This window comes from Impatiens glandulifera, chromosome 1, assembly GCF_907164915.1.
Source record: "Impatiens glandulifera chromosome 1, dImpGla2.1, whole genome shotgun sequence".
NCBI lineage: Eukaryota > Viridiplantae > Streptophyta > Magnoliopsida > Ericales > Balsaminaceae > Impatiens > Impatiens glandulifera.
In genome coordinates this window covers 157,100,016-157,114,552 of record NC_061862.1, presented here as the reverse complement: position 1 = coordinate 157,114,552, position 14,537 = coordinate 157,100,016, and the positions used below count along the sequence as shown (strand labels likewise).

Below are 14,537 nucleotides of genomic sequence, written 5' to 3'. Positions count from 1 at the left end.
CATAAGTAAAAGTGGACTTCAAAAAAACTAGTTTGTACGAATGGGCCAGCCCAATAAGGGTTCATCAAAGGACCTCAAGGTCCTCAACAACTATAATAAAAAAATAAAAAAAGGAAAGAAAATAAAACCCTGCCTATAATTAAAAAAACAAAACAATTTTAAATATAAAAATAAATGTATTAGTAACTATATTACTCTAATAAAATATATAATTAGAAATCCTTTCCTTTCAAATTTTCCGTTCAAATGTATTCAAATTCTAACAATGATTTCCTTCTCAATTTAATGTACAAATTCATTCTTAAAAATATTTTAATTTTTTCATGTACAAATTCATTCTTAAAAATATCTTAAATTTTATTTAATTAATTCATATTTTTATAATTTTCTATTATTTAATTATTTTCATTTAAGTTTCAATATTTATTTTTCTAATTCTTAAAAGAGGTAGAATCTCGTATTTTTTAAATTATTTTTTCTAATTTACTTTCCTAATTTATATTTCTTAAATGATATATTTGTTAACTTAATTATGTATATGATGTTTATAACTGATTTTATTATGTTTAATTGAATATTATAACTTTAAAAATTTATTTAACACTCACTTTTTTTCTTTTATTTTTTCTATTTTTTTTAGTTGAACTCTAATTATTTGATAAAATATTTACTTAGTTTTAACATTACATTTTTATCGTTACTATAAAACAAATATTTTTAACAATAAAGGAGGTGAAAACAAAATTTTACACTAAAATGTAGGGTTATTTTTTAGTAATTTGTTTAACATTCTGAACTAAATTTAGCTAATATTATAAATGAATTTTATGTTTTTTAAAATAGGGTATAACTCAATTTATTTAAATATTATAATATATTGTACACTTTTAACTAATTTAAACCCACGCAAATGTTAATTATTGGATCCATCCATAATTATAAACTAAACTAAGGCCTTTGTTCGGTTGGAGTTATTGAAATAACCTAGAGAGAAAAAAATGATATTAGTGATAATTTTGAAGAGATAAAAATATTTTTTTAAAAAAAATTAAAAAATATTGATATATATAAATAAAATTTAAAAAGAATAAAATATATAATATTTTAGTTAATGAATTAATTAATTTAATAGATAAGGGGAGAGTAGAATAGAATGATATTTGATTTTTTAAAATTATTTAAATAATTCAAAATAAAATAAAATTATGAGTGTAGATAACAATTTGCTTAATATATATATATATATATATATATATTTAATTTACATTTCAAACTTGTTTAATATTATAAGAGAATTTATCTTTCTTACTATATTTTATTTTGAAATTTGTTTATACTACCATCCGATAAGTTATACCATATTCTCTAAAAATAAAAATAAAAAATTTAAAAGTTAAAAAACTATAAATAATAAAAATATATATGAGTGATGTTATATATTTAAGTATATATTAATGTTCAAAACAAAGTCGGAAAGCGTCGAAACAATTTCAATAGATGCAAACGGATTATAATTTTATCACTAATCACAACACTTAATTACCAAAATATTCTCTATTTATTTAAAAATATATATATTTTATAATTATATATTAATACATTTTTAATATTTTTAAAAACAAAAAAAAAAATCATTTCACAAAACCACATTCTAAATAATAAAAAAAATTAATTAAATAACCCTCAAACCAAAACCAAGAACAATCAATAACTAATTATGCATCTCATTTTTTTATTCTCAAATTACAGGTTTAGAATAATAATTTTTTTTTTTCGGATTTTCAGAGTCACCTTTTAAAAATATACACAACATCAAATATTGCAAACACATCCACAATAACAATGTTTTTGGTATGAGACAACTATAGCTAAAAGAGATAAACAAACCAAAATAACGTGATTCTTATATTAAAATAGATACGAGTTTTAAATTGATTGAGAAAAGAGAGATAGAATAATGACATTGATAAAAGAAATTGATGTAGAAAAAAAAAATTTGATAAAAAATTTTTGGTGAAAAGATAGATAGAAAAAAAAAGTCAAATAATATCCATTTGACATCCCTAATCTAAATCAACAGATTAACTAAATTATAACCAATTGATCTCTAGTCAATATTTTTACCACAAAAAAATATTTTATAATTACCCTGTCTCAGTAGTTAGAGGCAAACAGAACAAAATTTTGGCAGTAAAACTATGATGTAAAAAACCTATAACAAAAATTAAAAAATAATACTTAAAAATATAAATTTAAACAAATAATTATAAATTTGATAGTCATTGTAACAAAATAATAATATTTTCCAAAATGCCCAATAAATTAAGAAGAAATCACTAGAATAATAAAAGTTTTAAATGTATTTCCTCTTGTTCTAGGCCAGGGATTTTAACCTACTAGATTAACAAAATGCATAACATTTACTACAATGGATCTAGTTAAACCACAAAAGAAATAATAAAGTTGCAATTATAACAAAATACCAAGTACCATAAACTGATCTAGTTCAATTATCTTTAAATCCATTGCATTTTATCTAACTCAGAAACAAAAGGAGGAAGAAAACCTGAAACTTTGCAACTTCAATTGGGAAAAACCATGATAATCAAACATTTACCTCGGGACCAGAAGAAAGAGATGCCGGGTCGAGTTCAAATGATCCAGCAGGAACACCTACCCGCTCTTCACCGCTCATTCGAAACGAAGGAACCATGTGAGAAAATCTATACAAATCTTTGGCCAGCACCTGAAATGAATTCGATCCAACGCCATTTGTTATCCGACTAAACAGACAGATAAATCCCTTCACCTTTGCCAAGGGAGCAACAGAAACACCAGGTCCATTGTCGTCGTAATCAGACAGTACTTCGACGAATTCGTACTCGAATTTCTTTTCGAGTTCGGGGTCAGAATTCCAATTAATATCCCAGTTTTTGAACAAGGCCCAAGTATCGCCTTTCCTTGGATATATTTTATACCTATCCCTCTTGATACCTCTTTCGTGAGGAACCAAATGAGAGAACATAAAAAGATCTTCAGTAGTTTCATATTGACCGCGTTTGAATATTCCACATGAAACAGGCAATTCCATGTCTAACCATTTTAGTTTGTCTTCTTCATCGATTTCATTTGTGTCTGACTCTAGCCACATTATCCTCAACTTAAACCCGGGTGAGAGAACCTTAGAAATACGAGCATAGTACCGAGGCATGGCATCAACATTATCATAACAAGCCCATATTTGCCCAGGTACAAAGCTTCCTTCCTTTCGGTTGCCATCAAAATCGCTGAAATCTGGGTCAGGACATGTATAGACCTGTGGATCTTCCTTTTCGTCCATAGTTGAATCCACCTCCTCCTCTTCCTTTTCTGGCATTTCCTCCGGTTTTGGATTTGTAAATTCTTGTTGGTTGGATGGTTCGCCGGATTTCATTTTTTTCAAAGGGTTTTTATGGTAATCATCGCCATCATCCTTGTTTTCATCATAAGAGATGTTATGTTTAGAACGAGTAGACCTCCGCAAGGACTGTTCATCACTCTGTTTGGATAAATTATTATCATCCACTTCAATAGTTTCTTCTGCTTCATTGCTACTTTCCGGAACTTTAGCTTTCTTACCAGACTTCTCCGTTTGGTTTTGACTGACGGAATTTTTGTTGAGTTCGACTTTGGAATTGACACCTCCAGGGTTAACATTAGCAGTAGTAGTATGAACCGAAGCAGAAGGCTGAGGATGGTTCATTTTCTGAGGATGATTCATTTGCTGAGGATGGTTCATTTGCTGAGGATGGTTCATTTGCTGAGGATGGTTCATTTGCTGAGGATGATTCCTTTGCTGAGGATGATTCATTTGCTGAGGATGGTTCATTTGCTGAGGATGGTTCATTTGCTGAGGATGGTTCATTTGCTGAGGATGCTTCTTTTGTGATGGAACCCTTGTTGGAGGATTTTCCTCAAATGCAGTGAAAAGACTTCTACATTGCTGACACATTAGACGTCTGTTCAAAACATCAATGTAAAATTCGTACCTAATGCCACATATAGGGCACGAAGTCCAAAACGACGGTTTGGCTGTTTGTGCATGATTTTGTTGTGATTGTGGGTTCTGAAAATTGAATCTGGAGAAGGCCTGGTGTGGATCCCGGTTAGAAGTTTTTAAAGCTTTAAGTTTAGCATCATGGATTCTCCTTTTTTCGGAGTCTAATAACACTCTTTGAGCATCGCCGACTAATTTGAAAGCGTCTGATGCACCGAAAAATTTGTTCTTGTCTGGATGAAGCAACAGAGCGAACTTCCTGTATTGCTTCTTGATTGATACTTCATCAGCTGTAGGTTCGACCTTGAGAATATCATACCAATCCTTTTCGTTTCCAAAAATGTTGTTTTCTGCAGAGCAGTGGACATCGCAAACAGTTATAATCTGTGAAAGATTCTCGAGTTCGGGATAAAGAACTTGGGCTCTCAAAGCAAGCTTCTTGGCACCAACAAAGTCTTTTAATTGCATTCTCTTATCTGCAATCTCTTTAGCCCTAATCGCTTCTTCCTTCTTGAACTCCATAGCTGATACAGAAAAGTTGACTACAAGCACAGCCTTGACATAATGCTTATAGCCTGCCTCTAAACAGAACACCTAAACAAACAACCTCCTGCAAACAGACAACAATTGCTTTGAATACTATTGCATTAAAACTGTAGAACACAAAGACATCATATATAGAAGTAATAAATACAACCATTCCAACCCAAAAAGGAATCACACAAGAAAAAAAAAATAATAAAACAAACATCAGAAAAATCTATAATTGATTATCTCTATGATGAAGACAATTATTAATAATGAATCAATTTGGATTTGCATGGTATCATAGCTTTGTGTTGCAACTTATGATTTTTTTCCCCATCAAATCACTACTTCTTGAGAATTCTTAAACAAAGGGCTCAAAGAATCTATGGGATATTTTGGAAGCAGGTAAATACGCTAGTACCTCACCCAAATTTAAGGGCAACAATGTGGTTGGATCATTCATAAAAATACTAAATCATTGGGGGCAGTATTATAGTCAACCATACTTTAATATACAAAATGTATATGAATCAATATCTCAAAATTCATTGATGATTCCAACGAGAGACAAGTCTTTATCTAGCTACACAAACTAAAGGAAAAAAGTTAGCGATAAAGCTAGCAAAAAAGAAGTCGCAAGTAATAATTTCTAGAGACAAAGCCTTACAAACTAAATAAAACCTACACCAGATGAGGCACAGAGTATTAGAATGAGGCGAAACACAAGGTTGATTCCAAAGCGTAAGGCAAAGTTGACATTAGTAGAGTGTAAGGTGAGAACAATGGGGTCCTGTAAATTGACATCTATGTACCCTAAACCCTACCACTCACTCTGAACCAACATCCATTGTCAACCAACAACCAAACTGACTGGCCTGTTTTTCAAAACATCAACCTTGTGTTTCGCCTCATTCTAATGGGTTTGATGCACCAAAGTCTAGTGAGGAACACCAAGAGATGTATCCCTCAAACGAGAACTATAAAGACTACCCCTCAAGGCCCTTGTGATACACATTGTTCTCAGGTGAGGGACATCCATTTAGATCCTACAAAAGGGGGTTAGGACTAGACCACTGAGAAGGCAGAAACAAAACATGGCATAGAGCCTCTTTGCAACGGGCACGAAGATGATGATGAGGCCGCTTTAACCGATCATGGGGGCTACTATCTCCCCTCCAGATGAGAAGATACCACAATGTGATACCTTTATATGTTTGAATGTATTTGGACATAAATAATAAAATTGGACACTTTAGAACATGAATTTGTATTAGACAATTGACGGGATTTTGGGGGAATTTTGGATTTCAATGGGAGATGATAGGTTAGTAAAGGTACAAAAGTTTTTTGAGATCTCCTACATACTTTTGTCGCTGTTCGCTTACGCAGGTTATTCCAAACCAATAATTCTGACATAATTATGTTCCTTCAACACAAAACAAAAGGAAAAGAAAAGGAGATGATGAAATTCAAAAGTGATCGGAAATGCATCTCTTTTCAGATCAAGTAAGACAGCTAAGAACAGGACGCATAAAATGGAACACGTATACCTACCACAAGTGTCACTGGTTTAAGATAACAAATGCACAGAATACATACTGATTCCTGAAACCATAAAACGTACCAATGAATCCTTCATGCATCTCTCACACAATAGTAAAGGATGATCAATCATGCATAACGCGAATCACTATTTTAAACAAAACGAAAACTAGTGAATTGCGAAATATTATACTTCACCTGACACAGCCGATATATGCAGATATGTGCAATCTGCAGAGCTAGGATAAGCTTTCTCGAACAACTCAAAACCCTAATAGCATGCGTTTTTGATCAATCTGAAACATGTAGTTAGAAAAAGCAAAGGATCGAATCAGATAGAAAGATGCTGCTAAAGTCTGTTCAGATACATTGAACTACGGCACAAAGGAGACTTGTAGAGGTAGATATACACGCAGATTTAGAGAGATGGAATCTAAAACCGCGAAAGCTGAATTGCACCAGCGGGAAGAAGAAAACTGATGAAAAAGGGCAAAATGGAGGGAGTAGAAAATAAAACCCCTCCAATTTTGCTTAAATTTTAAGATCTATGTTCGGTATTTTTGTAATTAACCTCAACATTGGGGGCTATAAAATAATTAACATTTTCCATTTTTGCCCTTGGTTAATTACCATTTTGCCCCTAGGGTTAAGTAGTTAATTGGTTAAATTGATAATTTAGGGCTTGAACTTTGTCGAGATTTTGAATTTCGGTCTCGAACTATTTTGGGCCCGATAAATTATTCTAACTTTAACGAGATATAACCCACAATGGTAACTCAGTGATAAGAGTCAGATTAAAAAACTAAAAGGTCATGACTCATGAGTTCGAATCCAACTAGAAGCACTTCGAGTTGAAGCGGACCATAACTATAACTATGAAGTGTTTGGCTAGTTTTCTTAATTAAAAAAAACTTAACAAAATATCCCATTTTGAAACACTTTTGGGAACTCAATTTTGGACTTCGTCAGAGTATATTTGAAAATATTAGAAAAAATGTTTTTGTCAAAACTCAAATTCAGATCCAACTCCAACCACATACGCTTTTTAACTAGTCATTTTGGACGAAAAATGAATTTATTAATGAAGTTTAAGCCCGGAATTGCCATTTAGGTCTCGACAAAGTTTGAGCACGATGTTTTCATTTAAGGTCGAACTTAATTTGAATGTTTATTTAAGAATGATAATAGATAGTAATAATATGATACCCGAGGATATTTCATAGACAGAGTTACGATGAATAATTCAAATCGGGTTTGTGGTCAGAAAGAGTATAAATGAAATACCCATAGATTCAGGTTCGGGGATGAATGATAACCCACCCCGAAACCCATACTCATGGGTACATAAAAAATAATTTATATATATATTAAAATTATTCTACTTAATATTTATAATTTTCCTATATTGTTTTTTTTTTATTTCAAATTGATATAGACAATATTGAAAAGAGAAATGTCATAATATTGGGTATTCGAGAGAATTAGGTACTAGATTATTGTGAATGATAACGAGTACTCTACTAACTGGGTAATGAAGTATTCGTCCCTAAATTCAATTTTTATTTTACTACCCAATCCTAACGGGTATCTCTATTTTTATAATCATCATCGATTTGTCGGGTACCCGATCCTCGATTGGTACTCTATTACCCGATTAAAATGTGAAACATAATTTTATTAAATAATAAATAATTTAAAATTAGTAATATCGAAATTTTAAAAATACATGCATTTTTGTGTTGTAAATGTTGAAAAATATAATAATTAATTATGTTGTTACTAGAGTAAAAAAAAAGTTAGAGAAATGTTTTTGAAGAAACAAGTTAAGGGCTAATGTTGAAGATTAAAAGTGAGAAAAATAAATGATATTATATTATTAAAAAGAGAGAAGATGAAGAGTCAAGAGAGAAAATTATTTTGTTATTAAAAAAATGTTAACATTAAAGGTTGGTAAGAGTAAAATAAATGGTATATATTTATTTTGATGATGATGTGGTATATGAAAAGACATCATAAATATTAAAAAATAGTATATATATATATATATATATATTTTATTAATATAGCAGGGTATTAGGTTTGAGATTGATTTTCACACACTTCTCATTTTTTATTCTAAACTCAACTAGGTAATCTTCTCTATCCTTATTTCTGAACCCGATTTAAAATCCCCGAATTTATACTCGGGTAACTACACATATCAAATATATGGATACCCATTATATATCTAATCGGGAAAGTGTAATTACATTGAATTGGGTAAATGATTGTGTACAATATTGCCTTACAAGTGGTGTACCATTGTCATCTCTAATTTTATTAGATACTAATAGATAATTTCTTATAATATTGTGATAATATCATTATTATTATATTAATTTCCTTATATATAATAATATATAAAAATTTATATGGTAAGATATTATCACAATATTATAAATTATTATAATATAATTATTATATTATAATAATTTATTTATAAGTCAAATATAAATATAATGTCTAGATAGTAAAGTTTGAGTCTTTCATTTAGGTGTTTATAAAGTTTGTGTATGAGGTCTTCATCTAGGTCACTTATTTAGTAATTTTTCTATATTAAAATAAAAAAAAATAATAGAGAGAGAAATTGAAGAATAAAATTTAAAAGAAAATGACGTGATATAAAAAGATATAAAAAGAGAGAAATTTTATTACTACGGCATATCAATGTCTTAACCAAATTCTAATTAGTCATATTTCACTAAAATTGAAATTCTCAATGGAGTTTGCCATTTAGGTGATAATAAAGTTCCAGTCTTACACCATCTCAACCCACATTTACAACACCAAAATGGTTTTCCTCCTCCTCAAACCCACACCTAAACCAAAAATCCAAAATGAGTTTATCCTCATTTTCACTCACATAAAAATGTTTGTGTATGTACTTTTCACCTACTCAAAATTTATAAAAAAAAACAAAATGGACCTCCAACTTTATTAATAGGTTAATTTTATATATTTAATATTTTATATAATTATTGATATGTTTTATTTTTTTTATATTTTTTTAAATATCATAAATTTATAAATTTATAATAATGAACAACTTTGATAAAAATAAAATAACAATATACCAAAATAATTTTTAATAATGTTTGTTTTTGATATATTTTTATTTATTTATTTGTATAGTGTACATAATTGAGTTTATTTAATAAAGTTTAATTTGTTATTTTTAATAATGTTTGTATTGATATAATTTTATTTATAATTAATTTTATCATAATTTTATCTAATAGGTTTGTTTGAAAAATATTAGAGTTCAATTTGTAAAGTTGATAAACATATAGGTAATATTGAAAAAGTTGGTGTAAAAAAGAATATTCCAAAAATATTATTTTAAGTTTGAAAATGAAATTTTGAATTAGAGATAAATCATCGTTTGATGGAACACCTGCATTTTGAGTTTAAGAATAATATTTTAAGTTAAAAATAATCTTAGTCATTTATGTGTTTATAAAGTTTGAGTATGATAGGGATTGAAATTGAGTAACCGAAATAGAGAAAATAATGTGACATAGGAAGATAAATTATATTGTTACGACATGTTACTATCTCCTCTCCTTACTCAAATTCTCTCACAATTTTTCTCTAAAATAAAAACATGTTTAGTAAAAGGTTGATCAGTTAATTTTTAATTTATTAAAAAATCATTATTTTCATTTTTTTGTTTAAAAATATTTTAGTCCATCCAATCACTTCTTAGCACCAAATTAAAACAAAATTATTTTCAACATATTTTTAAGGTGATTGGGCTTAGGGTGAGTTCGTACGGTATATATTAATGTTTTATCCATATTTTATACCTTATCGAAAATTTCGATATACATAAAATTCATACATTTACCTTAAATTGATTTCGGTATACAAAAAATTTATACATTTACCTTACTTTGATTTTGGTATACCTTAATTTTGGTACGGTATCAATATTATACCTTTGATACCTAAAAAACATATTAACTTAAAAAAATCAATCTTATTGGTCAGTAGAAATTGCATATATATTGAATAATATTTTAGTATAATTCTATTTTTGATATTATTCAAAAATTATATTTTTATAATTAAATTAATATCAAATATATTTAATTATTTCCCTGTAAGTATTATTTATTATATATATATATATATATATATATATATTAATTTATAAATACTATTTTGATATTTCGGTATATCCCGATATACCAAAATTTTAAAAAATTCATATATTTACCGTACCAATAATTTCGATATCAGTATTATACTTTACCTTTTTTCGGTATACCTAATTGGGTAATGAATTATTCGTCCCTAAATTCAATTTTTATTTTACTACCCAACCCTAACGAGTATCTCTATTTTTATAACCATCATCGATTTGTCGGATACCCGATCCTCGATTAGTACTCTATTATCCGATTAAAGTGTGAAACATAACTTTATTAAATAATAAATAATTTAAAAATTAGTAATATCGAAATTTTAAAATACATACGTTGTAAATGTTGAAAAATATAACAATTATGTTGTTATTAGAGTCTGAAAAATTTTTAAAGAAATGTTTTTGAAGAAACAAGTTAAGGACTAATATTGAAGATTAAAAGTGAGAAAAATAAATGATATTACATTATTAAAAAGATAGAAGATGAAGAGTCAAGAGACAAAATTATTTTGTTATTAAAAAAATGTTAACATTAAAGGTTGATAAGAGTAAAATAAATGATATATATTTATTGTGATGATACTATTGATGTGGTATATAAAAAGACATCATAAATATTAAAAAATAATATATATTTTTTTATTATTAATATAGTAGGATATATGTTTAAGATTGAGTTTCACACCCCTCATCTCCAATTATAAACTCAATTCGGTAACCTTCTTTATTCTTATTTCTGAACCCGACTTAAAATCCCCAAATTTGATAATCGGGTAACTACAAGTATCAAATATTATATATCTAATCGGGAAAGTGTAATTACATTGAAATTGGGTAAATGATTGTGTACAATAATGCATTACGAGTGGTGTACCATTGTCATCTATAATTTTATTAGATATTAATAGATAATTTCTTATAATATTGTGATAATAACATTATTATATTATTATTATATTAATTTCTTTATATTTAATAATATATAGAAATATATATGGTAAAATATTATCACAATATTATAAATTATTATAATAAATAATATATTCATAACCTAAACTATAGGTGATAATAAAGTTTGAGTCTTTGTTTAGGTGTTTATAAAGTTTGAGTATGATGTCTTCATCTTGGTCGCTTATTTGGTATTTTTTATATTAAAAAAAATAAAAATGATAAAGAAGTGGAAATTGAAGAATAAAATTTAAGAGAAAATGACATAAAAAAAAAGAATTTTTTTATTATTGCGGACACAACAATGCCTTAACCAAAATCTAACTAGTCACATTTCACTAAAATTAAAATTCTCAATGGAGTTTTCCATTTAGGTGATAATAAAGTTTAAATCTTACACCATCTCAACTCACATTTACAACCCAAAAATGGTTTTCTCCTCGAACTCACACCTAAACCAAAATCCAAAATCCAAAATGACTTTATCCTATTTTTACTCACATAAAAATGCGTGTGTACGTACTTTCCTAGGGAAATTTGAGCAAATGACCCTAAAAACAGGGTGAATTGCTTTTGGTGAGAGTGAATAAATTAAATAGCGTTGGTGACCTTTTTTTTCTGACGAAAATATCCCTATTGCGTCACGCATCCTCAGGTTGCGTGGAGCAATTTTTTATTTTTTTATTTTTCAAAAATTTTAATTATGAAAATTTTTGGACGAAAATGCCCCAGTTGCGTTATGCAACCGCGTCACGCAATCCCAGTTGCGTCACGCAACCGCGAGACGAAATTTTTTTTTTTGTTGTGTTACGCAACTGGAGTTGCGTTACGCAAGGGTATAATTGTCATTAAAAAAAAGGGTCACCAGCGCTATTTAAATTATGGGTCCGCACTTTTGGTTATTCACCCATCTGTAGGGTCATTTGCTCCGATTCCCCTTTCCTACTCAAAATTTATAAAAAAAAAGGTCCTCCGACTTTATTAATAGGTTAATTTTATATTTTATATAATTATTGATATGTTTTTTATGTTTTATTTTTTTATTAATATTTTTTAAAATATCATAAATTTATAATAATGAACAAATGATAAAAATAAAAATAAAAATAAAAAATAAAAAATAATTTTTAATAATGTTTGTTTTGATATATTTTTATTTATTTATTTGTGTAGGGTACATAATTGAGTTTGTTTAATAAAGTTTAATTTGTTTTTTTAATAATGTTTGTATTGATATAATTTTATTATTCGTGTAATATAATTTGTGTTTGTTTATTTAATAATGTTTAATTTATTTTTTTATGTGTGCATAAATTATTAATTTATATTTAATTTTATTATAATTTTATCTTGAGTGTTTGTTTGAAAAATATTGAGTTCAATTTGTAAAGTTGATAAACATATAACTAATATTGAAAATGTTGGTGTAAAAAGGAATATTCCAAAAATATTTTTTCGGTTTGATAGGACACTTATATTTTGAGTTTAAAAATAATTTTTTAGGTTGAAAATGATCTTAGCCATTTATGTGTCTATAAAGTTTGAGTATGATAGAGAGAGAAATTAAGTAACGAAATATAGAGAATAATGTGACATAGAAAAATAAATTTTATTACTACGACGTGTTACTATCTCTCGTCTACTTACTCAAATTCTCTCACAATTGTTTCTTTAAAATAAAACATGTTTAGCAAAAAGTTGATTAATAATTTTTTAATTTATTAAAAAATCATTATTTTTATTTTTTATTTAAAAATATTTTAGTCGATTCAATCACTTATTCGCACTAAATTAAAACAAAATTATTTTCAACATTTTTTTAAGGTGATTGGGCTTAGAGGTGGTTGGTACGGCATATATTAATGTTTTATCCGTATCTTATATCTTACCGAAAATTTCGGTATACAAAAAATTCATACATTTACCTTATCTTGATTTCGGTATACAAAAAATTCATACATTTATCTTACCTTGATTTTGGTATACCTTAATTTCGGTACGTATCGGTATTATATATTTGATATCTAAAAAACATATTAAATTAAAAAAAATAAACCTTGTATATATTGAATAATATTTTAATATAATTCTATTTTTAATATTATTCAAAAATTACATTTCTATAATTAAATTAATATCAAATCTATTTAATTATTTCCTTATAAGTATTATATATATATATATATATATATATTTTAATTTATAAATACTATTTTGGTATTTCGGTATAATCCGATATACCAAAATTTTAAAATTTTTATATATTTACCGTACCAATAATTTCGATATCGGTACTATATCTTACATTTTTTTCGGTATACCTTAAAAATCAGTATTTTCGATATATTGCGGTATGACAATTTCGATATACCTATAATATCGATAATTTTTCCCAACTCTAATTGGGTAATAACAAAATATTAGTTTTCAAATAAATTTATTTCTACTTAATTAAGAAATTTAATTAATTATTTTAATATTTATTTTTCATTATCTCTCAATAAATATCCTTACCATATTAATTTGATTCACCAAATATATATTATTTTATATAAATTATATATATATATATATATATATATATATATATATATATATATATATATATATATTTATTCTGATTTGAATTGGAATGAAAATAAAAACTGAAAATTAAATTTGAATTTTGATTTAGAATAAAATCTCAATTAATTATAAAAAATTATTATGATTATTCTTCGTTTCTTTATTAATTAACCTAGAGCAAGATTTTAGAGGTTTAATTATTACCATTAAAATATCGATATAACTATTAAAATCTTATTATTACGTATAAAAATTTTAATTGAGGTAAACTTTTAACTTAGTCAAACTATTACGATTTTAAGTTTATAAATTATTTAATTTTATGATTTTACATAAACAAATTTGTATTTACATTTTTAAATTTTATTATTATTTTTTTAATTAAAGGAGAATTTGCATGACACCCATAACCACCAACCCGCTTAAACTCAGATAGTTTTCAGATAGAATTAAACCTATGACATTTTGGTCTCTTAAGCCGACTCTTATTCGCTGAACTTTTTAATAAAAGTTAAACTTTTCATTAAAGAAAAAATTATTGTAAATGTGATAATCATTCAAAAAGAAAACAAAATCAAAGAAAATTAGATTTTAATAAGTTAGAAGAAGTCACATTTTTTACATATTCTTTTTCTTTTATTCTGGATAGCTACGAGAGAATATAGAGAATGAATAGATTAAATTTGATCTTAGCACTGTCATGTTTTTTGTTCTTAAAAAATTCTACGATTC

The 14,537-nt window shown here is 27.0% G+C and overlaps 1 protein-coding gene across 2 annotated transcripts; it reads right to left on the bottom strand.

Moving 5' to 3' along the window:
• Nucleotides 1–2,383: 2,383 nt before the first annotated feature.
• Nucleotides 2,384–6,586, bottom strand: LOC124920372. Of its 2 annotated transcripts, XM_047460850.1 has the most exons (3): nt 6,305–6,586; nt 6,119–6,169; nt 2,384–4,646 (listed from the first exon to the last, which is right to left on the bottom strand). In XM_047460850.1, exon 3 carries the CDS (start codon nt 4,556–4,558, stop codon nt 2,606–2,608), a length of 1,953 nt encoding a protein of 650 aa, XP_047316806.1. In that variant the 5' UTR covers nt 4,559–4,646; nt 6,119–6,169; nt 6,305–6,586; the 3' UTR covers nt 2,384–2,605. The 2 variants fall into 2 exon arrangements, with proteins under 2 accessions (XP_047316806.1, XP_047316805.1); XM_047460849.1 differs by lacking the exon at nt 6,119–6,169.
• Between the last annotated feature and the right edge of the window lie 7,951 nt (nt 6,587–14,537).

Coding starts and splice junctions, on each gene's coding strand:
- LOC124920372 (XM_047460850.1), bottom strand. CDS start 4,558: ATGGAGTTCAAGAAGGAAGAAGCGATTAGGGCTAAAGAGATTGCAGAT.